At 44.8% G+C, this 22,672-nt stretch overlaps 1 protein-coding gene across 1 annotated transcript in view; it reads left to right on the top strand.

Annotated features, from left to right (window-relative positions):
* Nucleotides 1-22,672, top strand: part of LOC137297165 (SCO-spondin-like) — a 77,455-nt gene that overhangs the window by 15,502 nt on the left and 39,281 nt on the right. The window contains exons 5-20 of the mRNA XM_067829178.1: nt 236-499; nt 695-955; nt 1,138-1,320; nt 2,625-2,888; nt 3,174-3,365; nt 4,917-5,171; nt 6,581-6,772; nt 7,775-7,975; nt 8,231-8,485; nt 9,048-9,242; nt 13,148-13,336; nt 13,587-13,775; nt 13,987-14,247; nt 18,666-18,857; nt 21,044-21,235; nt 21,821-22,012. Of these exons, the coding sequence (XP_067685279.1) occupies nt 236-499; nt 695-955; nt 1,138-1,320; nt 2,625-2,888; nt 3,174-3,365; nt 4,917-5,171; nt 6,581-6,772; nt 7,775-7,975; nt 8,231-8,485; nt 9,048-9,242; nt 13,148-13,336; nt 13,587-13,775; nt 13,987-14,247; nt 18,666-18,857; nt 21,044-21,235; nt 21,821-22,012 (3,477 nt within the window). The remainder of the gene's footprint in view (nt 1-235; nt 500-694; nt 956-1,137; nt 1,321-2,624; nt 2,889-3,173; nt 3,366-4,916; nt 5,172-6,580; nt 6,773-7,774; nt 7,976-8,230; nt 8,486-9,047; nt 9,243-13,147; nt 13,337-13,586; nt 13,776-13,986; nt 14,248-18,665; nt 18,858-21,043; nt 21,236-21,820; nt 22,013-22,672) is intronic.

The following is a 22,672-nucleotide window of genomic DNA, read 5'->3' as shown; positions in this document are numbered from 1 at the left end:
GATGTAATATTTAATCTACACTGATAGCATTAGGCGTCAGATGCATGATATACAAACTACCTTGCATAAACTATCGACAAAAGACAACCGTTGACATAGTTCCTGCCACACACCCTCAAACAGCTGTAACAATCACGCCGATCATCAGTCAAACATGTATTTCAGCTAGAAATATTTCTGATCATTACATGGCGGCCCGGAGTATAGCATTGAGTCAGACACCTTGTCCTTGCAGTCAGCTTCACCACAGAGTTAAATAACGTGACGGTTCGCGGTGGAGACGACTTTACGTTGACCGCAACGGTCAGCGACACAGACAAGACAGACTGGCAGTGGTCAAAGGGAGGCACTGTGCTCACAGAGAGTGGCAGGATCAAGTTTGTGCAAGATGGTTCCGGGAAATATTCTCTGAATGTGATCGGAGCTGAGACAGCAGACGAAGGGGAATATACATTCTCCATTGGAGGCAAATCTACAAAGGGCTACGTCACAGTGACAGGTGAGAAAGCACGCGGTGTTCCTATTGTACACCTAACTAGCTTATCACACATCGTTAGGTGAGGATCTCTATCGAAATACGTCACCGGGGATGTTGATCAATTCTCACCACCCTGTTGACCTCACAGTCACCCAGTACACACCCCTCATCATTGATAACTTTTTCCCTTCAGTAATTCCACGTCTCTCATTACAGCTGAGATTTTGGACGGCCTGAAAGACATCCGAGTTCGCCAGGGGGATAACATCAGCCAGGCTGTCCTTCTGGTGGGCAGTGGGTACTCGGGGTGGCGCTGGATGAAGGACGGGGTGGCCATTACGGAGAATGACCGGATCAAGTTCGGCAGTGGTGATAGTTCCTACAGAATGGAAGTCATTGGAGCGAGACTGGCCGACTCCGGGAAATACTCCTTCATAGTCGCCAGGAAGACCTCCGAGGGAACAGTCACTGTGTATGGTGAGTTAAGAAGCTGCAAATACGTTCTCATCAACAACCAGGGTGTGAACCCCCTAGCCAGGTTCTTCACTACATAGGCAATGTATGTCTAGCCCATGCCTGCTCGCGTTACCATGGCAATGTTCCTGCAAGGCTAAAAGCGACTTAAGACCATACTGTTAAAATTTTGATACATTTTTCAGTTGATGGTGGATGGAGTGAGTGGGCGGCATGGACGCTGGGCTGCTCGTCCGACTGCAGTTCGGCCACCGCCACGGACACGAGGTCCAGGACCTGCAGCAATCCAGCCCCTGTCAATAACGGAAGCACTTGTTCTGGGAACGCTGAAGACCAGAGAACCGTTCAGTGTGACACTTCCACCTGTGGTGACTACCAACAATCATTGTTACCGACATAACGTCACCAAGACATTTTTGCTGAAATATTGTTACCGACACATTGTTACTGACACGTCACCGACACGTTGTTACCAACACATAGTTACTGACATGTCACTGACACACTGTTAGTGACATGTCGCGGACACATTGTTACTGACATACTGCCACCGACACAATGTCACTGACAGATTGTTACCAACATATTGTTAATAGTACATTGCTACTGGCATAATATCACCAGTACATACGATTGACATATTGTTCCTGACACATTGTTGCTGACACTTTGCTACTGGCACATTGCTGCTGATACATTGTTACATTCACATTGTTACTTACATAATGCCACCGACACATTGTTACCGACACGTTTGTTACTGACATTAGCACCGTCACATTGTAACTGACACGTTGTTACCGTCGTCTCCTTACTTCGTACTTTGTGGGGCTCAACACGTGGAAAGCTTCATCATGCTTATACTATCTGTTATTTCCAGCAACGTGTTACTTTATGACACGTGTGAGTTTGAAATGTGTTCCACGTTTAGATCCGTGTCACTTTGAGATACATGTAACTTTATGATACGTCAGACTGAGATGTGTTAAATGCGGGTTACTTTGAAAGGTATGAAAGCTTGGTATAAATGTTACTTTAAGATACGTGTTCACCTTATTGTGAACAAGTGACTTTCCTGTACAATGTTTGCGACAGGCGAAACGGTGAGACAGGTTGCTCTCACCTTTTCACCATGTTCTCACACAGTATGTATGACGATATACACTTTTAGCACATTGAAGTGCACCAGCTTATTACACATAGTTCATGCTATACATCTTCATCATACTGATTTAACCAAGGTGATGTTTCTTCAGTATACACAGTGATGCAAACTATTTGGTGCTGGCGGTCGGTACATACAGCCAGATGTGTAGTGCCGCACATTGCCAGTAGTACATAATACTGATGGACTCGAGCGTGCATGGGTGCAGAGACTGCCACTAGTAATCTGTAGGGCGGAATGTTAGGGCGGTACACATTAGTTAGCAGACATCAGACACCAGACGCCAGACATCAGACACCAGACATCAGACTCCAGACACCAGACATCAGACACCAGTCATCATGCACCAGACATCAGACACCAGTCATCAGACACCAGACATCAGACACCAGACGCATAATCCAGCTTACCAAGCAGTGTCACAAGATATGAATTCATGACATCTGATGTTCGACAAGCAGAAACATTTCAAACCTTTGACCACCTCAGTATAATATGTGTTTACAGTGAGCTTCACCACGCAGCTGAACAACGTCACTGTCCAGAGTGGAGGCGACTTCACTCTGACCGCCGAAGTCAGCGGAACAACTTCATCGGCCGGAGAGTGGTCGCTGGACGGCAGAGTTCTAGCGGAGAGTGACAGGATGAAGTTTGGACAAGATGGTTCCGGGAAATATACACTGGGTGTTACCGGGGCGACCTACGCAGACGACGGAGAATACACGTTCACTATTGGAGGAAAATCCACAAAAGGCACAGTCACAGTAGTAGGTGAGTTCCGATATCAAGTTACGTTCTTCAATGAGTTTTTACAGCCATGTCTAATTTATGTCTGACGCTAGGATACGGGCAGGCGGGGACTGGTGACACAGACGTCTGAGGCGACGGGATTCCGGAGTATTCTTCGAAGGCAGAGCGTGGCCACCTATTTTTCCTGGTGCCAGCTACACACTTCTGTTCCCCTCCACACACCAGATTGTCAGTACCAGTCATCATTGTGTCATATTTCTCCTGCTGTTCAGTAATATATTCATCATGTATGTTTATTTGTTTTAGTCGACGGCGGCTGGGACGCTTGGACCACCTGGCATATAGTCAGCTGCTCAGCCACGTGCGGCGTGAACGTGGCCGGAGTGTCAAGACGTGTCCGTTACTGTGACAAACCAACTCCAAGAAATGGCGGGAAAGACTGTGAAGGGGAAAGAGTGGAGAGAAACGCCACCACGTGCGAACTGCCCGAGTGTATCAGTACGTGTCAGCTGACAAACATGTGTCTGCACAACGTGTATGACGTACCTAGTACAACAACACTTGTGACTGTACAAATGTATGACGTACCTAGTACAACAACACTTGTGACTGTACAAATGTATGACGTACCTAGTACAACAACACTTGTGACTGTACAAATGTATGACGTACCTAGTACAACAACACTTGTGACTGTACAAATGTATGACGTACCTAGTACAACACTTATGACTGTACAAATGTATGAAGTATCTAGTACAACAACACTTGTGATTGTACAAATGTATGAAGTACCTAGTACAACACTTATGACTGTACAAATGTATGACGTACCTAGTACAACAACACTTGTGACTGTACAAATGTATGACGTACCTAGTACAACACTTATGACTGTACAAATGTATGAAGTATCTAGTACAACAACACTTATGACTGTACAAATGTATATCGTACCTAGTACAACAACACTTGTGACTGTACAAATGTATGTCGTACCTAGTAGAACAACACTTGTGACTGTACAAATGTATGACGTACCTAGTACAACAACACTTGTGACTGTACAAATGTATGACGTACCTAGTACAACACTTATGACTGTACAAATGTATGAAGTATCTAGTACAACAACACTTATGACTGTACAAATGTATATCGTACCTAGTACAACAACACTTGTGACTGTACAAATGTATGTCGTACCTAGTAGAACAACACTTATGACTGTACAAATGTATATCGTACCTAGTACAACAACACTTGTGACTGTACAAATGTATGTCGTACCTAGTACAACAACACTTGTGACTGTACAAATGTATGTCGTACCTAGTACAACAACACTTGTGACTGTACAAATGTATGTCGTACCTAGTACAACACTTATGACTGTACAAATGTATGACGTACCTAGTACAACACTTGTGACTGTACAAATGTATGACGTACCTAGTACAACACTTGTGACTGTACAAATGTATGAAGTATCTAGTACAACAACACTTGTGACTGTACAAATGTATGTCGTACCTAGTACAACACTTATGACTGTACAAATGTATGTCGTACCTAGTACAACAGCACTTGTGACTGTACAAATGTATGACGTACCTAGTACAACACTTATGACTGTACAAATGTATGAAGTATCTAGTACAACAACACTTGTGATTGTACAAATGTATGAAGTACCTAGTACAACAACACTTGTGTCTGTACAATATGCACAGCGTACCCAGTACGTCAACAACACTTGTGTCTCTACAACATGTGTGTCGCATCTAGTACAACCACGTGTGTGCATACAACATGTATGACATACCTAGGACAAGAACACTTGTCTGTACAACATGTAAAACGTACCTAGTACAAGAACAACATTTGTGTCTGTACAACAAGTATGACGTCCCTGCTACAACAACAACACTGTTTGGTAGTGACTCACTTCTACCAAAGAACACCTCGTTATACCATGACTTGTCAGACGGTTAATCGGTTACACAATGGCTGCCTCAAAGCTTCCAGATATATGTTGTGCCTTTCCAGTTCTTAGCGGGCTTCAGAACCTTACACTGCGAGCCGGTGAGGTGATGACAATGAACGCCGTCACCAAAGCGTCAGTGACGGGAGCGGCAGAGTGGTACCGCCACGGCCATCTTCTCCATGATAGTAGCAGAGTGGGCATAGTCAAAGACAACGCCAACCACACACTGACCCTACGCGACCTCACAGTTGGTGACACCGGCGCATACACATTTAGCATAGAGGGGCAGACAGCCGAGGGACACTTGGTGGTTGTAGGTAAGGCATATCGTCACAACACCGATTTATTTCCTTAATGAGAGTAATGCGAAGTGCGTGACAGGATGTACTAGAAGGCGTGATGTGTGTGACATGGCGCCATAGTTACTGGATATACAACACAGCCTGTGTAGGCTAAAACACACCTGCATTATATGTAGCACAACCCAGAAAACGATACCGACCCTGTATATAACACCAATCAAAAGTTTAGACTTACCAGTGTAGATGTTCGTTTTAAAAGTACTGTTTACACATCACCTGATGTCATGATGATGACCTGATGTCATGATGATGACCTGATGTCATGATGATATTGTTAAACAAATTCGTAACGTGGAAAGATTGTTATTTTTTCTGACTTCAGTAAATGATGAAACGTGGTGAATATTGTTGAAGTCTTTAAAAAACCCAAAACATTTGCACATGCTTTTCAGCAATTCGACGCATTATCAATTCAATTGAATTAAATTCTCATAAACCACTGTGGTGGTACAAGAGCATGTATTGTAAACTAATATGCAAATACAAAATCAGATTCAAACTCAACATGGCAGGAAAACAACATATTTAACATCTTTTTTTCTGACAAGAGATGATTGACGTAGAATGTGGTATGACTCATTACATCTTAAGAAGGTTTTACAGATAATATTTTCGTGAACTTTGTTCATCGGGAAAAGAGGTTAGATTGTGGGTGTATAATCTAAGTATCTAATATCAACAATGGCAATAAAACACGTTTTGGAAATGGGACATATGCATCAAGAGTAGGAAACGGCTTTAGATGTTGATAGTAAAGTCCCTTGGGGCTAGAAATAATGTCATTGTGTCAGTTTTGGATAAACTGGATAAAATGTGTTCAACTTTTGAGACCAGCCATTGGGTTGTATAATTTGATGGAGTTTCTTAATCCCGTAATGAGTCTTAAGAATTTTAATGAATTTTCTCTAAAATTTCAAGGTTTTTGAAAGAGCGTGCTTCATCAGAAATTGCATTATGACGAGTAGCCTTGTGTACAAGAATATTTACAATATCCTCCTCCCCGTCATCACTGTCAACAACGTCAACGTCGCCATCATCATCAACATCATCAGTATTCATTAACATCTTCATTATGGCCGTTCTGAATAGCCTTATGCACAATATTATCTATATGTACTTCTAGAATATATGGCTTATTTTTTTTATCCAAGGACAGTTCATCTACAGAATGTTTGTTAATTCTCTCAAGTTAGATGAGAAAATCATCTTCGATGTAACCATATATAGCTACATAACATAAAGTGAGGGCTTAAAGTGAGTCTAAACGTTTGACTGGTGGTACATGACAGAGACCCCGTATACAATACTGCCTCTGTAAACAAGTTGATATATGTATGCAATACAACCACTAACTACTACCACAGCTGACGGCGGCTGGAGCGTGTGGACCAGCTGGAAGAGAACTTGTAGCGCCACCTGTGGGAACAACCTCCCAGGGACGCGGGCCAGAAATCGGACCTGTGACAATCCGGCACCAGCTAATGGCGGCAATGACTGTGATGGAAGCGCGTCGGAAAACATCACTGCGGTGTGCAACCTGGGATCTTGTGAAACTGGTAGGTACCAACAGTGTCCACACTTATAGTCTGTACGTCAACTGTAAATGTAATCTGACAAATTTTAGGCACCACTTACAGATTAGAGATAACATCAAATACAGACACATCTATTAACAGATGCATGTTAGACGGTCACGAATCACAAAAAAAAAAAGATATGTGGTATAGAGATTTTGTATCATTGAAATCAAAGCAGGCACTCCTGTACTGAGCGGCGGTTTACTGTAGACGGTATCTATATCCAGGGTACTGAGTGTCTGCTTACTGGAAACGGTATGCGTATCCATGTACTGAGTGTCAGTTTCATGTGTTCTGTGTGGCATTCTACTGTATACGATAGGGGTATGCCTGCGCTAAGCGGCAGTCTATTGTAGACAGTAGGAGCATGAACGTGCTAAGCGACAGTCAACTGTAGACGTTAGGATTATCAATGTACTAAGCAACAGTGTACTGTAGACGGTAGAGGGTATCCCTGTTCTAAGCGGCACTCTGCTGTATACAGTAGGGGCATGAACGTGCTAAGCGGCGGTCCACAGTAGACAGGAGAGGGTATCCCTGTTCTAAGCGACAGTCTAATGTAGACGGTAGGTGTATGAACGTACTAAGCGGCAGTCTACTGTAGACGGTAGAGAGTATCCCTGGTCCAAGCGCCAGTCTCCTGTATACAGTAGGAGCATGAACGTGCTAAGCGGTAGCTTACTGTAGACGGTAGAATTATCCCTGTTCTAAGCGGTAGCTTACTGTAGACGGTAGAGGGTATCCCTGTTGTAAGCGACAGTCTGCTGTATACAGTAGGGGCATGAACGTGCTAAGCGGCGGTCTACAGTGGACGGTAGAGGGTATCCCTGTGCAATGCGGCAATTTAGTGTAGACGGGAGAGGGTATCCTTGTGCTAAGCGGCAGTCCACTGTAGACGGTAGAAGGTATCAATGTGCTAAGCGGTAGTCTCCTATAGACACTTCTCTTATCACCATGTTATACACCAGTCATTAAATACAGGACCTGTCGATGGAGGCTGGGATGAATGGACGAGCTGGCGCACCACGTCGTGTTCGGCAACCTGTGGTGTCAACGTTGCCGGTGAATTACGACGTGTCCGGTACTGCGACCATCCGAGGCCACGCAACGGCGGGGCCGAGTGCGTCGGGGAGCGAGTGCAGACCAATACGACAATCTGTTCCACGTTGCCCAAGTGTTTAAGTGAGTACACTATTTACAACCTAGTGAGACAGAAGCTGTGTTTTCTGAAGTCAAGTGAATAATTTGTTGATGCAAACTGAAGTGACTTTACGCCAGCCGTTGCCTCTCCATTCCGTTGACTAACACGTACCAGTGTCGGGACACAATGTCAATGAGGTAGCATGCAGACGTTCGTAACTATAAATGTCATGAAATATCGATGTCGACAGACAAACTTGTGTCAAATAAGAGAAACAAATGTTTTTGTTCCCGCAGTTCTGGTTGGGCCAAAGAACGTAACGCTTCGGTCTGGGGAGAAATTAACCTTGACTGCTGACGTGGACGAGAGCGTCCACTCCAAGGCGGAATGGCTCCAGAAGGGCAAAGCTCTTCACCCCGACACAAGAGTGAAGATCTACCACGACAAGGGCAACAACACGATTACTGTAGATCAAGTTACCGACGCCGACAGCGGAGCCTACACGTTCAGAATTGAAGGCCATACGTCGGCGGGTTACGTCACAGTGATTGGTAAAACATGACGTCACGTGATTGTAACCACTACTGTAGTCGTTATATTTACACTCGTGAACATGTGTACCGTATAACTGTGAGCTGATACTTAGTGTGTCTATCACCCGGGGGTGGGTGGGGTATACTAGGGGTTAAAGCGTTCGCTTGTCATCCCCAAGTCCCGGGTTCGATTCCCCACATGGGTACAATGTGTGACACCCATTTCTTACGTCATTATCGATACATTGCTGGAATATTGGTAAAAGCGGCGTAAAGCGAAAGTCACTCACTCACTCACACCCGGCTCAATATATGGTGGGTACGTCCGTGACGATGTTCTTGTATTCTATGGCCACTGTGAACATCCGCATGTCGTGGACGGGTAACGGGGCCGGGTCGCCAGACTCTCTGACTTGAAGCATGTCCATGTATCTTAATCTCGTAGACCGATACACAGATCGCAGTCATGAAGGAAATAGCTGCTTTCATCGTTAAACAATATACTAGAATATATCACATGTATATGCATATATAACCTGAAGTTCCAGTACTTTAACCCCTGTGATATTTGTATGTTCAGTGGACGGCGGTTGGGGTGCCTGGACGGAGTGGGTGGGGTCGTGTACTGTTACCTGTGGGAACAACATCACAGTGCAGAGGAAGAGGAACAGAACCTGTGACAACCCCACACCTGCAAGTGGTGGGAACGACTGCGCTGGCGATGCAACAGAGGAGACAACAACACCATGTGACGTGCCGCCCTGTGTTCCCAATAGTAGGTGACATAATCCCATGTGACGTGCCGCCCTGTGTACCTTGTAGTTGGTGACATTACCATGTGACATGCCGCCCTTTGTTCCCTGTAATGGGTGACATTACAATGTGACGTGCCGCCCTTTGTTCCCTGTAATGGGTGACATTACCATGTGTTCCTTGTAGTAGGTTACATTACCATGTGTTCCTTGTAGTAGGTTACATTACCATGTGATGTGCCGCCCTGTGTTGGTATTTCGAGTGACTGTATCTCAGTAGATCCCCATGGTAGGTCACGTTTTGGGTGGCTGTATGTCAGTAGATCTCAATAGTAGCTGCCTTTTTAGATGACTCTAGTTTTGGTAGATCCCAATAGTAGGTGTCTTTGAGGGTGACTGTGTATTTCAGTAGATCCCAGCAGTAGGTGAGATTGTGGGTAACTGTGGTTTCCTCGGTAGATCTCAGTCTGCAGGTTTACTCGTACTCCCGTAGAGAGGCAACAGGTCGTGTTTGAGTGGTGATGTACTCCAGTAGAGAGGCAGCAGGTCGTGTTTGGGTGGTGATGTACTCCAGTAGAGAGGCAACAGGTCGTGTTTGGGTGGTGATGTACTCCAGTAGAGAGGCAACAGGTCGTGTTTGGGTGGTGATGTACTGCAGTAGAGAGGCAGCAGGTCGTGTTTGGGTGGTGATGTACTCCGGTAGAGAGGCAACAGGTCGTGTTTGGGTGGTGATGTACTCCGGTAGAGAGGCAACAGGTCGTGTTTGGGTGGTGATGTACTCCAGTAGAGAGGCAACAGGTCGTGTTTGGGTGGTGATGTACTGCAGTAGAGAGGCAGCAGGTCGTGTTTGGGTGGTGATGTACTGCAGTAGAGAGGCAGCAGGTCGTGTTTGGGTGGTGATGTAGTCCAGTAGAGAGGCAACAGGTCGTGTTTGGGTGGTGATGTACTGCAGTAGAGAGGCAACAGGTCGTGTTTGGGTGGTGATGTACTCCAGTAGAGAGGCAGCAGGTCGTGTTTGGGTGGTGATGTACTGCAGTAGAGAGGCGACAGGTCGTCTTTGGGTGGTGATATACTGCAGTAGAGAGGCAACAGGTCGTGTTTGGGTGGTGATGTACTCCAGTAGAGAGGCAACAGGTCGTGTTTGGGTGGTGATGTACTCCGGTAGAGAGGCAACAGGTCGTGTTTGGGTGGTGATGTACTCCAGTAGAGAGGCAGCAGGTCGTGTTTGGGTGGTGATGTACTCCAGTAGAGAGGCAACAGGTCGTGTTTGGGTGGTGATGTACTGCAGTAGAGAGGCAACAGGTCGTGTTTGGGTGGTGATGTACTCCAGTAGAGAGGCAGCAGGTCGTGTTTGGGTGGTGATGTACTGCAGTAGAGAGGCGACAGGTCGTCTTTGGGTGGTGATGTACTCCAGTAGAGAGGCGACAGGTCGTCTTTGGGTGGTGATGTACTCCAGTAGAGAGGCAGCAGGTCGTGTTTGGGTGGTGATGTACTCCAGTAGAGAGGCGACAGGTCGTGTTTGGGTGGTGATGTACTCCAGTAGAGAGGCAACAGGTCGTGTTTGGGTGGTGATGTACTCCAGTAGAGAGGCGACAGGTCGTGTTTGGGTGGTGATGTACTGCAGTAGAGAGGCGACAGGTCGTGTTTGGGTGGTGATGTACTCCAGTAGAGAGGCAACAGGTCGTGTTTGGGCGGTGATGTACTCCAGTAGAGAGGCAACAGGTCGTGTTTGGGTGGTGATGTACTCCAGTAGAGAGGCAGCAGGTCGTGTTTGGGTGGTGATGTACTCCAGTAGAGGGGCAGCAGGTCGTGTTTGGGTGGTGATGTACTCCAGTAGAGAGGCAACAGGTCGTGTTTGGGTGGTGATGTACTCCAGTAGAGAGGCAACAGGTCGTGTTTGGGTGGTGATGTACTCCAGTAGAGAGGCAGCAGGTCGTGTTTGGGTGGTGATGTACTCCAGTAGAGAGGCAGCAGGTCGTGTTTGGGTGGTGATGTACTCCAGTAGAGAGGCAACAGGTCGTGTTTGGGTGGTGATGTACTCCAGTAGAGAGGCGACAGGTCGTGTTTGGGTGGTGATGTACTGCAGTAGAGAGGCAGCAGGTCGTGTTTGGGTGGTGATGTACTCCAGTAGAGAGGCGACAGGTCGTGTTTGGGTGGTGATGTACTCCAGTAGAGAGGCGACAGGTCGTCTTTGGGTGGTGATGTACTCCAGTAGAGAGGCAACAGGTCGTGTTTGGGTGGTGATGTACTCCAGTGGAGAGGCAACAGGTCGTGTTTGGGTGGTGATGTACTCCGGTAGAGAGGCAACAGGTCGTGTTTGGGTGGTGATGTACTCCAGTAGAGAGGCAGCAGGTCGTGTTTGGGTGGTGATGTACTCCAGTAGAGAGGCAACAGGTCGTGTTTGGGTGGTGATGTACTGCAGTAGAGAGGCAGCAGGTCGTGTTTGGGTGGTGATGTAGTCCAGTAGAGAGGCAACAGGTCGTGTTTGGGTGGTGATGTACTGCAGTAGAGAGGCAACAGGTCGTGTTTGGGTGGTGATGTACTCCAGTAGAGAGGCAGCAGGTCGTGTTTGGGTGGTGATGTACTGCAGTAGAGAGGCGACAGGTCGTCTTTGGGTGGTGATATACTGCAGTAGAGAGGCAACAGGTCGTGTTTGGGTGGTGATGTACTCCAGTAGAGAGGCAACAGGTCGTGTTTGGGTGGTGATGTACTCCGGTAGAGAGGCAACAGGTCGTGTTTGGGTGGTGATGTACTCCAGTAGAGAGGCAGCAGGTCGTGTTTGGGTGGTGATGTACTCCAGTAGAGAGGCAACAGGTCGTGTTTGGGTGGTGATGTACTGCAGTAGAGAGGCAACAGGTCGTGTTTGGGTGGTGATGTACTCCAGTAGAGAGGCAGCAGGTCGTGTTTGGGTGGTGATGTACTGCAGTAGAGAGGCGACAGGTCGTCTTTGGGTGGTGATGTACTCCAGTAGAGAGGCGACAGGTCGTCTTTGGGTGGTGATGTACTCCAGTAGAGAGGCAACAGGTCGTGTTTGGGTGGTGATGTACTCCAGTAGAGAGGCAACAGGTCGTGTTTGGGTGGTGATGTACTCCGGTAGAGAGGCAACAGGTCGTGTTTGGGTGGTGATGTACTGCAGTAGAGAGGCAGCAGGTCGTGTTTGGGTGGTGATGTAGTCCAGTAGAGAGGCAACAGGTCGTGTTTGGGTGGTGATGTACTCCAGTAGAGAGGCAACAGGTCGTGTTTGGGTGGTGATGTACTCCAGTAGAGAGGCAACAGGTCGTGTTTGGGTGGTGATGTACTGCAGTAGAGAGGCAGCAGGTCGTGTTTGGGTGGTGATGTAGTCCAGTAGAGAGGCAACAGGTCGTGTTTGGGTGGTGATGTACTCCAGTAGAGAGGCAGCAGGTCGTGTTTGGGTGGTGATGTACTCCAGTAGAGGGGCAGCAGGTCGTGTTTGGGTGGTGATGTACTCCAGTAGAGAGGCAACAGGTCGTGTTTGGGTGGTGATGTACTCCAGTAGAGAGGCAACAGGTCGTGTTTGGGTGGTGATGTACTCCAGTAGAGAGGCAACAGGTCGTGTTTGGGTGGTGATGTACTCCAGTAGAGAGGCAGCAGGTCGTGTTTGGGTGGTGATGTACTCCAGTAGAGAGGCAACAGGTCGTGTTTGGGTGGTGATGTACTCCAGTAGAGAGGCAACAGGTCGTGTTTGGGTGGTGATGTACTCCAGTAGAGAGGCAACAGGTCATGTTTGGGTGGTGATGTACTCGAGTATGTGGATGACAAGTTGTGTTTCTTTGTTTTAAATGTGGAGAGTTTGTAACAACAAATGTACATTTCTCTTTATCTTTACCGTTTATCTTTAACAGCGACTGTAAATATATGACGCTCCTCTTTTGTGCTCTTCAATTTTCATATCTTGAATCTGCCACAGTTAACGGAGGCTGGAGTGAGTGGTCGTCGGCGACGAGGGCCTGCAGTGCTACCTGTGGTCAGTCCGTCAGTGGGACGGATACGAGAACACGGACATGTACCAACCCTGTTCCCAGTGGCACCGGAAGTCAATGTGTCGGAGCTTCAGATGACACTCAAACTGTTACCTGTCCTGATATAATATGTCCAGGTTTGGAAAACCGTCTTTCCATATCATCAATGATATCAGCTGAAATTAATGTGGTGGCCCCACTGTCTTGGGGTTCTGTTTGAGTCTGACATTGCGCGTTTGTATGTGTGTCTGCTGTGTGTGTTTGTGTGTACGTGTGTGCGTCTATCTGCCTCCATGAGATCTAACACGGCTGCTGCATCCACCACGTCAGTGCCAGGTAACATCCATCTTCCAGGAGTCCTGGAGTATCACACTTGGTATGTTGCAGTGAACGGTGGGTGGAGCTTGTGGACGACATGGGCTAGGGTCTGTGACGCCGACTGTGGTGTAGCGGTCAGCGGGACAGACACGAGGTCGCGGACGTGTACCAATCCTGTTCCAGCTGGTACAGGCAGACCATGTGAGGGGGAGAGAACCCAGATAAACAGCATCACCTGTCAGGTTCAAGAATGTCCAGGTAAGACCTTTTGATTGCTTCCAGATTGTCCAGACAACAGTATTGACAGATTGGTCAGGTTTTATAACGTTGCTTGTCTGTATCCAGAATGTCCTGGTTAGATGTGTTACCTGTGGTTGTCTGAATGACTGAGTAAGATATGTTAGGCGTTGCTATCAAAAGGAGAAGGGTCTGTGTGACTCCCTTTCTAATATTCGGGTATTATTTTCAGTTGTTTTCAGGCAAGGCTTGCAAGATGTCCGCGTCCCTATTGGGGAAACTGTAGCATTGACAGCGGCGTTGACCACCGCCGGCCACACGGGGTGGACCTGGCAGAAGGACGGGGTAGCTCTCACTGAGAAGGACAATGTCAAGTTTTCCGAAAACGGGGATTCATACGGGCTAACTATAACTGGGGCAGGAGTTGCCGACTCAGGGACGTATACCTTCACCGTCGGCGGAAAGAAGTCGGAGGCAACTGTCACAGTGTTTGGTAAGATGTTTGTAATGATGACAGTGTGTGGTACTAGTTGGGCTTCGGCTTTATTGCTTGCCTGTTTCGTATGAGTGAGTGAGTTAATATTTATCGTCACATCTGCAGTATCTCAGCCATATTGTGACGAGAACAATACAAAAAACATGATATATATCAATAATACTTGAAACAATCTAAACTCTGTTGACAAAGAACAGCAAAATCACTAGTATATCACAGACATTCATTTAAATCTAGTAATGATATCTAAAACAGTTTAATTACTGAGAACACTACAATATAAAAACGGGCTATAGATTGCCAACAACTGAAGGTAGATCACCATACTAGGGACCATGGGGACTTACAGTACTTTTGCTACCTGCATGGACCCTAGCTGGATTTACATCATCCCTTCAGCCGTTAGCAATTTCGTCATATCTAGCCATATATTAAAACTACACGTATGCTACGAGTAAAACAGTGGAGAGCTTTAATTTACTTCGAATGTTATGGAGCTTACGTACCCTCTCGGGAGGACAATAATTTTACTGTACTTTAACCCCCCTTGAGGATACTGCCACTAACAATGTCAGTTACTAATTGAAACTTCCAGTCGTAAAATATTTATCTATTTACAGCTCAGACAACAAATCTGACTCTTTTAAAAAAGCAATAATTAAATGAGAACTATGATTAATAAAAAGATCCTGCAAAGTTTGTGATGTAAAATATTTATCCCTTGTGATGGAATACTCAACACAGTCAAGCAAGAGATGCTTGACCGTGATTCGTTCATCACAAGGGATACAAAACGGAGGATCTTCACCTTTCAATAGGTATTGATGTGTATACCTGGTGTGGCCAATACGGCATCGTCGGATGATGACCTCCTCAAATCTGGACTGACAACCCAAGTAGGTGTAACCAACATAGGGTTTTACCGCATGTAATTTATTGATACCTACTTGAGTGTCCCACCTCTTCTGCATGATATCCTGGATATAAGATCTGATAACAGCTTTATAATCAGAGTAGGGGATAAGAAGTGGTGTCACAGATTTGTTGAGTGCTACCTTCGCAGCACGATCGGCCATTGTGTTCCCAGTAATACCAACGTGGCTGGGTAACCAACAAAAGACGATGTCGTACTGGCCAGTAGCAAGATCATTATATAATTGAATAATTTCTATTAAAAGTGGATGTTTACATGATACGTTTTTAATAGCCTCAAGGCAAGAAAGAGAGTCTGAATAGATTATATATTGTTGATGTTTAGGGTGTCTTTGAATATATTTAAGAGCCGTCAATATGGCGTTTGCTTCAGCCGTGAAAATTGAACTGCTATCGGGTAATCTAGAAGATATTGTTTTAGATCCAATGACAGTAGCACAAGCCACTGCGCCACCGTCCTTGGATCCGTCTGTAAATAAGGATTTGTAATTGCAATATTTATTTTTTAGTTGATTATATTCTTGTTTATATTGTAATTCATTAGTTTCTGATTTTTTTAAATGTAGTCAGTGTAAGGTCTACTTGTGGCCTAACCAACTAATCAGACGGGAGGGAGCTATGTTGTCTAACTCTATGCCAGCAGCAGAAAGGAAAGGTTTCACTCTTAGTCCAAGAGGCGGAACAAGGGAAGACTTCTTGTTATACAAATCCTCATACAGAGGCTTAAAGACACAGTTAAATGCAGGGTTTGACTCGCTGGAATATAATTTGGTTATATACTGTAAAGATAATTTTATACGGCGTTGTTTAAGAGATGGTTCATCAACCTCAACGTACAGGCTGTCGACGGGTGAAGTTCGAAATGAGTCAAGACAAAGTCTTAGACCTTGATTGTGAACAGAATCTAAAAGTTTTAGGTTGCTTTTGCAGGCTCCGCCATAGACGATGCAGCCGTAATCAAGTTTTGAACGTATCAATGATCGATAAAGTTGCAGGAGGGTAGCTTGATTCCCTCCCCACTTACAATTAGAAATGACTTTCAACAAGTCAAGGGCCTTCAGGCATTTAGTTTTAAGGGACTTAATATGCGGTAAAAAGGTTAAATGCGAGTCAAAAACTATACCTAAGAACTTAGCTTCCTTTACCACTTTGATGGGAGTGCCATTGAGAAATAGTTCAGGGTCCTTATGTAGTTTATATCTTCTACAAAAATGTATACAATTAGTTTTCGATTTAGAAAATTTAAAACCGTTTTCAAGACACCACTTGTTAATTTTGTTTAAACACAACTGCAGTTGTCTTTCAATAGTACGCATATTTTTACCGCGACAAGAAATATTAAAATCATCAACAAAAAGTGATCCATCAATCGAATCATTTAAAACCTTAGATAAACTGTTGATTTTAATGCTAAATAAAGTGACAGATAAAATGCTGCCTTGTGGAACACCCTGATCCTGATTATAATGATCAGACAGGGTAGAACCCACTCGGACTTGAAATTGTCTGTCATTTAAAAAGTTGGAAATAAATTGAGGCAGTCGGCCTCGCAGTCCAAAGTCATGCAAATCTTTCAAAATGCCACATTTCCATGTAGTGTCATAGGCTTTTTCTAAATAAAAAAATATAGAGACTGCATGTTGTTTATTAATTATAGCGTTTTTAACAAATGATTCTAAACGCACTAAGTGATCAATGGTACTTCTGTTTTTACGAAAACCACACTGAATATCTGTTATGAGGTTATTGGTCTCTAAGTACCAAACTAGTCTATTGTTTATCATTCGTTCCATGGTTTTGCAAACACAGCTTGTGAGAGAAATTGGTCGATAATTTGAAGGATCAGTATGATCACGTCCAGGTTTAGGGATTGGGACTACAATAGCATCTCGCCACGAAGACGGAAATTTTCCCGAAGTCCAAATGTCATCAAATATATTTAAAAGGGTTTCTAAGCAAGATTCTGGTAAGTGTTTCAGGAGTTGATAATGTATATGATCAGCTCCTGTAGCAGTATCATGAGCTTGTTCAAGAGCAGTATGAAGCTCATGAATAGAGAATATTTCATTATAATCTTCACCATTATTTGAACTGAAATTTATAGCTTTCTTTTCTTGCTGACTTTTATATTTCTGAAATTCAGGCACATAATTTGAAGAAGAGGAGTGTTTGGCGAGGGTTTCACCTAGTTTATTTGCGATATCGGATTTGTTTGTCAGTAGCTGATCACCATCTTGAAGGTGTTGAATGCTGGATTTAGTGCCCTTACCCTTGATTTTCTGAATCATGTTCCATACTTTTGATATCGGCGTACGTGCATTGATCTTTGATACATACGTTCGCCAAGAATGGCGTTTACTTTGCTTAAAAGTACGCCGAGCTTTAGCATTAAGAATTTTATATTTGTTCAAATTGTGGACCATAGGATGGCGGCGGAAATAATGTTCAGCTTTTTTCCGTGCCTTCCGAGCCTGTTTGCAATCATCGTTGAACCACGGTTTTCTAATATGTGGAGTTGCGGAGGACTTAGGGATACACTCATTGGCTTTGTTGTTCACCTCATCAGTAAAACACTTTATAGCGTCAGCAACATCAGTGAAAAGTTCAGGTTTAAGTTTGTCAGCACAGAGAGTTTCATATAAAGGTCAGTTAGCCTTCTTAAAATTCCATCTGGATGACGGAGGAATATCAGAAGGGGTTACAGGTGTTAGAACTGTAGGAAAGTGATCACTTCCACAAAGGTCGTCATGGACGGACCATTCAAATTCATTCACGAGGATTGAGTCAGTGACAGATAAATCAAGACTAGAATAAGTACCATTCCCAGGATGTAGATAAGTGTGAGAGACATCGTTATAGATGCATAAATCATTATTTGAAATGAACTCTTCAGGTAACCTTCCTTTATTGCTTGTATGCACACTACCCCATAGTGGGTCTGTTTCGTATGGTATTGGTTGGGTATTGTTACGGTTTTTTAAGAATTGTGCCGTGTCAAAGGGTGTAAGAAATCTCCTGTGAACCATCAAAACAGAACAAAGACAAGTCTAAAATATTCAAATATTGTATTATTTAGCAAAGAGAGTAAGGTATACAAAGTCACAAGTCAATTTCACACTGCCGATTTCAAATACAATACAAATGAAACAAAATCTAAGGCAATGGGTCATAAAATATATATAGCAACCCACCAAAGTCTTAGTGCGAGAGAAAAACAGTTATGCAGAATGTAACACAGCGAGTGGTCTGACGGTGGCTATGCAGATCAAGCGTTGGCAGCGACTTCGTACATGTCTGGTTAGCTGGTTGCATGTTTGGTCAGGCATTGGTAGAGTATTGGGTTTCTTGCACACACACACCCACACACCTGCCTTTGTTGCATGTAATGTATTGATGGAGTATTGGAGTTTGCTGGTTGCAAATTGTGTATGGTATATGTTGGGGGTTGTTTTTTAGCACCACGTTCTACATTGTATCTACAGCTGACGGCAGCTGGTCGAATTGGGGATCATGGCGGAGGTTCTGCTTTGCTTCATGTGGAGTTGCTGATGGTGTTGACAATAGAACACGTGCGTGTAACAACCCTGCTCCTTCCAACGGTGGGGCTGCGTGTCCAGGAAAGGCAGTTGACAGCAAAGATGCACAGTGTGTGCTGCCACCTTGTCCCAATATAGGTAACGTCATGCCCTGGTACAGGTAGCACTGTGAATACTACAGGAAGCATGATGCTCCTCTACAGGCAGCACCTTGTCACAGTAAATGTAACTGAATGATCCTATACAGGTAACAACATAATCCAATACAAGTAGCTCCTTGTCCCAGTACATGTAACAAAATGATCCTATACAGGTAACAACATAATCCGACACAAGTAGCACTTGCCCCAGTACATGTAACTGAATGATCCTATACAGGTAACAACATAACCCAACACAAGTAGCACTTGCCCCAGTACATGTAACAGAGTGATCCTATACAGGTAACAACATAACCCAACACAAGTAGCTCCTTGTCCCAGTACATGTAACAGAATGATCCTATACAGGTAACAACATAACCCAACACAAGTAGCACTTGCCCCAGTACATGTAACTGAATGATCCTATACAGGAAACAACATAATCCAACACAAGTAGCTCCTTGTCCCAGTACATGTAGCAGAATGATCCTATACAGGTAACAACATAACCCAACACAAGTAGCACTTGCCCCAGTACATGTAACTGAATGATCCTATACAGGTAACAACATAACCCAACACAAGTAGCACTTGCCCCAGTACATGTAACTGAATGATCCTATACAGGTAACAGCATAATCCAACATAAGTAGCTCCTTGTCCCAGTACATGTAACAGAATGATCCTATACAGGTAAAAACATAATCCAACACAAGTAGCACTTGCCCCAGTACATGTAACTGAATGATCCTATACAGGTAACAACATAACCCAACACAAGTAGCACTTGCCCCAGTACATGTAACTGAATGATCCTATGCCCCAGTACATGTAACAGAATGATCCTATACAGGTAACAACATAACCCAACACAGGGAGCTCCTTCTTCCCAGTACATGTAACTGAATGATCCCATACAGGTAACACCATACCCAACACAAGTAGCTCCTTGTCCCAGTACATGTAACAGAATGATCCTATACAGGTAACAACATAACCCAACACAAGTAGCACTTGCCCCAGTACATGTAACTGAATGATCCTATACAGGTAACAACATAACCCAACACAAGTTGCACTTGCCCCAGTACATGTAACTGAATGATCCTATACAGGTAACAACATAACCCAACACAAGTAGCACTTGCCCCAGTACATGTAACTGAATGATCCTATACAGGTAACAACATAACCCAACACAAGTAGCACTTGCCCCAGTACATGTAACTGAATGATCCTATACAGGTAACAGCATAATCCAACATAAGTAGCTCCTTGTCCCAGTACATGTAACAGAATGATCCTATACAGGTAACAACATAATCCAACACAAGTAGCACTTGCCCCAGTACATGTAACTGAATGATCCTATACAGGTAACAACATAACCCAATACAAGTAGCACTTGCCCCAGTACATGTAACTGAATGATCCTATGCCCCAGTACATGTAACAGAATGATCCTATACAGGTAACAACATAACCCAACACAGGGAGCTCCTTCTTCCCAGTACATGTAACTGAATGATCCCATACAGGTAACACCATACCCAACACAAGTAGCTCCTTGTCCCAGTACATGTAACAGAATGATCCTATACAGGTAACAACATAACCCAACACAAGTAGCACTTGCCCCAGTTCATGTAACTGAATGATCCTATACAAGTAACAACATAACCCAACACAAGTTGCACTTGCCCCAGTTCATGTAACTGAATGATCCTATACAGGTAACAACATAACCCAACACAAGTAGCACTTGCCCCAGTACATGTAACTGAATGATCCTATACAGGTAACAACATAACCCAACACAAGTAGCACTTGCCCCAGTACATGTAACTGAATGATCCTATACAGGTAACGACATAACCCAACACAAGTAGTACCATGACCCACTACAGGTAGCACTATGACAGTCACGCTTATTGTGTGTGTGTGTGTGTGTGTGTGTGTGTGTGTGTGTGTGTGTGTGTGTGTGACACTGACACTCAGTCTGTGTGCGTCTGTGACACTGACACTTACTCAGTGTGTGTGTGTGTGTGTGTGTGTGTGTGTGTGTGTGTGTGTGTGTATGTGTGTGTGTGTTACGCTTACTGGGTGTGTGTGACCGAACTTGGTGCTGGTGACAGTGACATTGTGTCTGTGTACAGTAATTACTGCCCTCTGTGTGTACAGTTGATGGAGGCTGGAGTGAGTGGGGCGAGTGGGTTGTTGTCTGCGCCGGATCCTGCGGTTCTGTCAACGGAGAAGCAAACCGAACTCGCACATGTGACAACCCCCCGCCGAGTACCAGTGGCAGACCGTGTTCTGGTGGTTACATACAGAGGAGATACCAAGTGTGTCACCTCGACGCGTGCATTGGTACAGGTTGGTCTTATAATTTTCAGGATGATAAATAGACACACAACTGCGGCTGTATCAATAATGTTTTCTAATTTCTCGTATGTTTTAGTCAGTAAGGTATTTCATATCCGCACTGAAGATCAAAACTGACTCTGGCGAAGGGTATCTATTTCCCTGTAGTTTGTGACAAGATTGTTGACAACCATGGATATCTGTTTCCCTGGGGACCGTATTGAAGTAAGTTGGGTTGTCGTTAACGCCGCTATCAGCAATATTCCAGCTACATAGCGGCAGTCGGAAAATTATCAAGTCTGAACCAGATACCACAGTGATCAACAGCATGAGCATCGACCTACACAAATGGCATACGATGACATGTATCAACGAAGTCGGCAAATCTGTCCTTGTTTAACCACTGCCATGAAAAAGATTTCCAGGTATGAACTGTTACCTGTGTCATGACAGCGTTACCTGTGTCATGACATAATGTCTTTGCTGGGAGTGTTACCTGTGTCGAGGTAAGAAAATCGGCTGCTTTTTAAGTATGGCCAGCTATTTCCATCTTGCCCCACCCAGTGTCTCATTATATATTGTCGATTGCTGCCACAGTTAACGGAGGCTGGAGTGAGTGGTCGTCGGCGACGAGGGCGTGCAGTGCCACGTGTGGTCAGTCTGTGAATGGGACGGACACGAGGACACGGACATGTACCAACCCCGTTCCAGTGAATGGCGGCAGGGTCTGTTCTGGAAACCCACTGGACACTCAGATAGTAACCTGTCAAGTACCTACATGTGACAATGGTAAGATGTGTTACCCTGTCATGCCTGTCATGCCATCACGTACAGGTAAGATGTGTTACCCTGTCATGCCTGTCATGCCATCACGTACAGGTAAGATGTGTTACCCTGTCATGCCTGTCATGCCATCACGTACAGGTAAGATGTGTTACCCTGTCATGACAAAATATCCAGGTAAGGAGTTGTACTTACCCTAGTTCCAGACAAAAAGACCGACAACGTAATATGTGATGTAAACTTTGAGTAAGAAACTAGCGGTTAAAGCTGTGATACGTGGGAATACGGTGGTAAGACTTTTTGCCAGGTGTTAAAAAACAGAACCGACAAGGGCAAGAACCGAAAAGCTAAGCACACAAACAAGGTTACAATCTAGTGGGTTAGAGATTGCGTACGGAACGGTACTGTCCACGTGGAAAAAGTAATTGTACTGACCTCTATTGATGTGTGTTGGACGCGTCTATAGTTTCTTTAAGCGACTGAAGACAAGTGAATGTTCATTAGCGCTATGTTTGGTTTTCTTGTTGTTTAACGCCACACTCAGCAATGTTCCAGCTACATGGCGGCGGTCTGTAAATAATCGAGTCTGGACCAGGCAATCCAGTAATTAACAGCATGAACATCGTTATACGTAAATGGTACAAGATGACATGTCAACAAAGTCAT

This window comes from Haliotis asinina, chromosome 9 (assembly GCF_037392515.1).
Source record: "Haliotis asinina isolate JCU_RB_2024 chromosome 9, JCU_Hal_asi_v2, whole genome shotgun sequence".
Taxonomy (NCBI): Eukaryota; Metazoa; Mollusca; class Gastropoda; order Lepetellida; family Haliotidae; genus Haliotis; species Haliotis asinina.
This window is presented reverse-complemented; position numbering and strand designations above follow the sequence as displayed.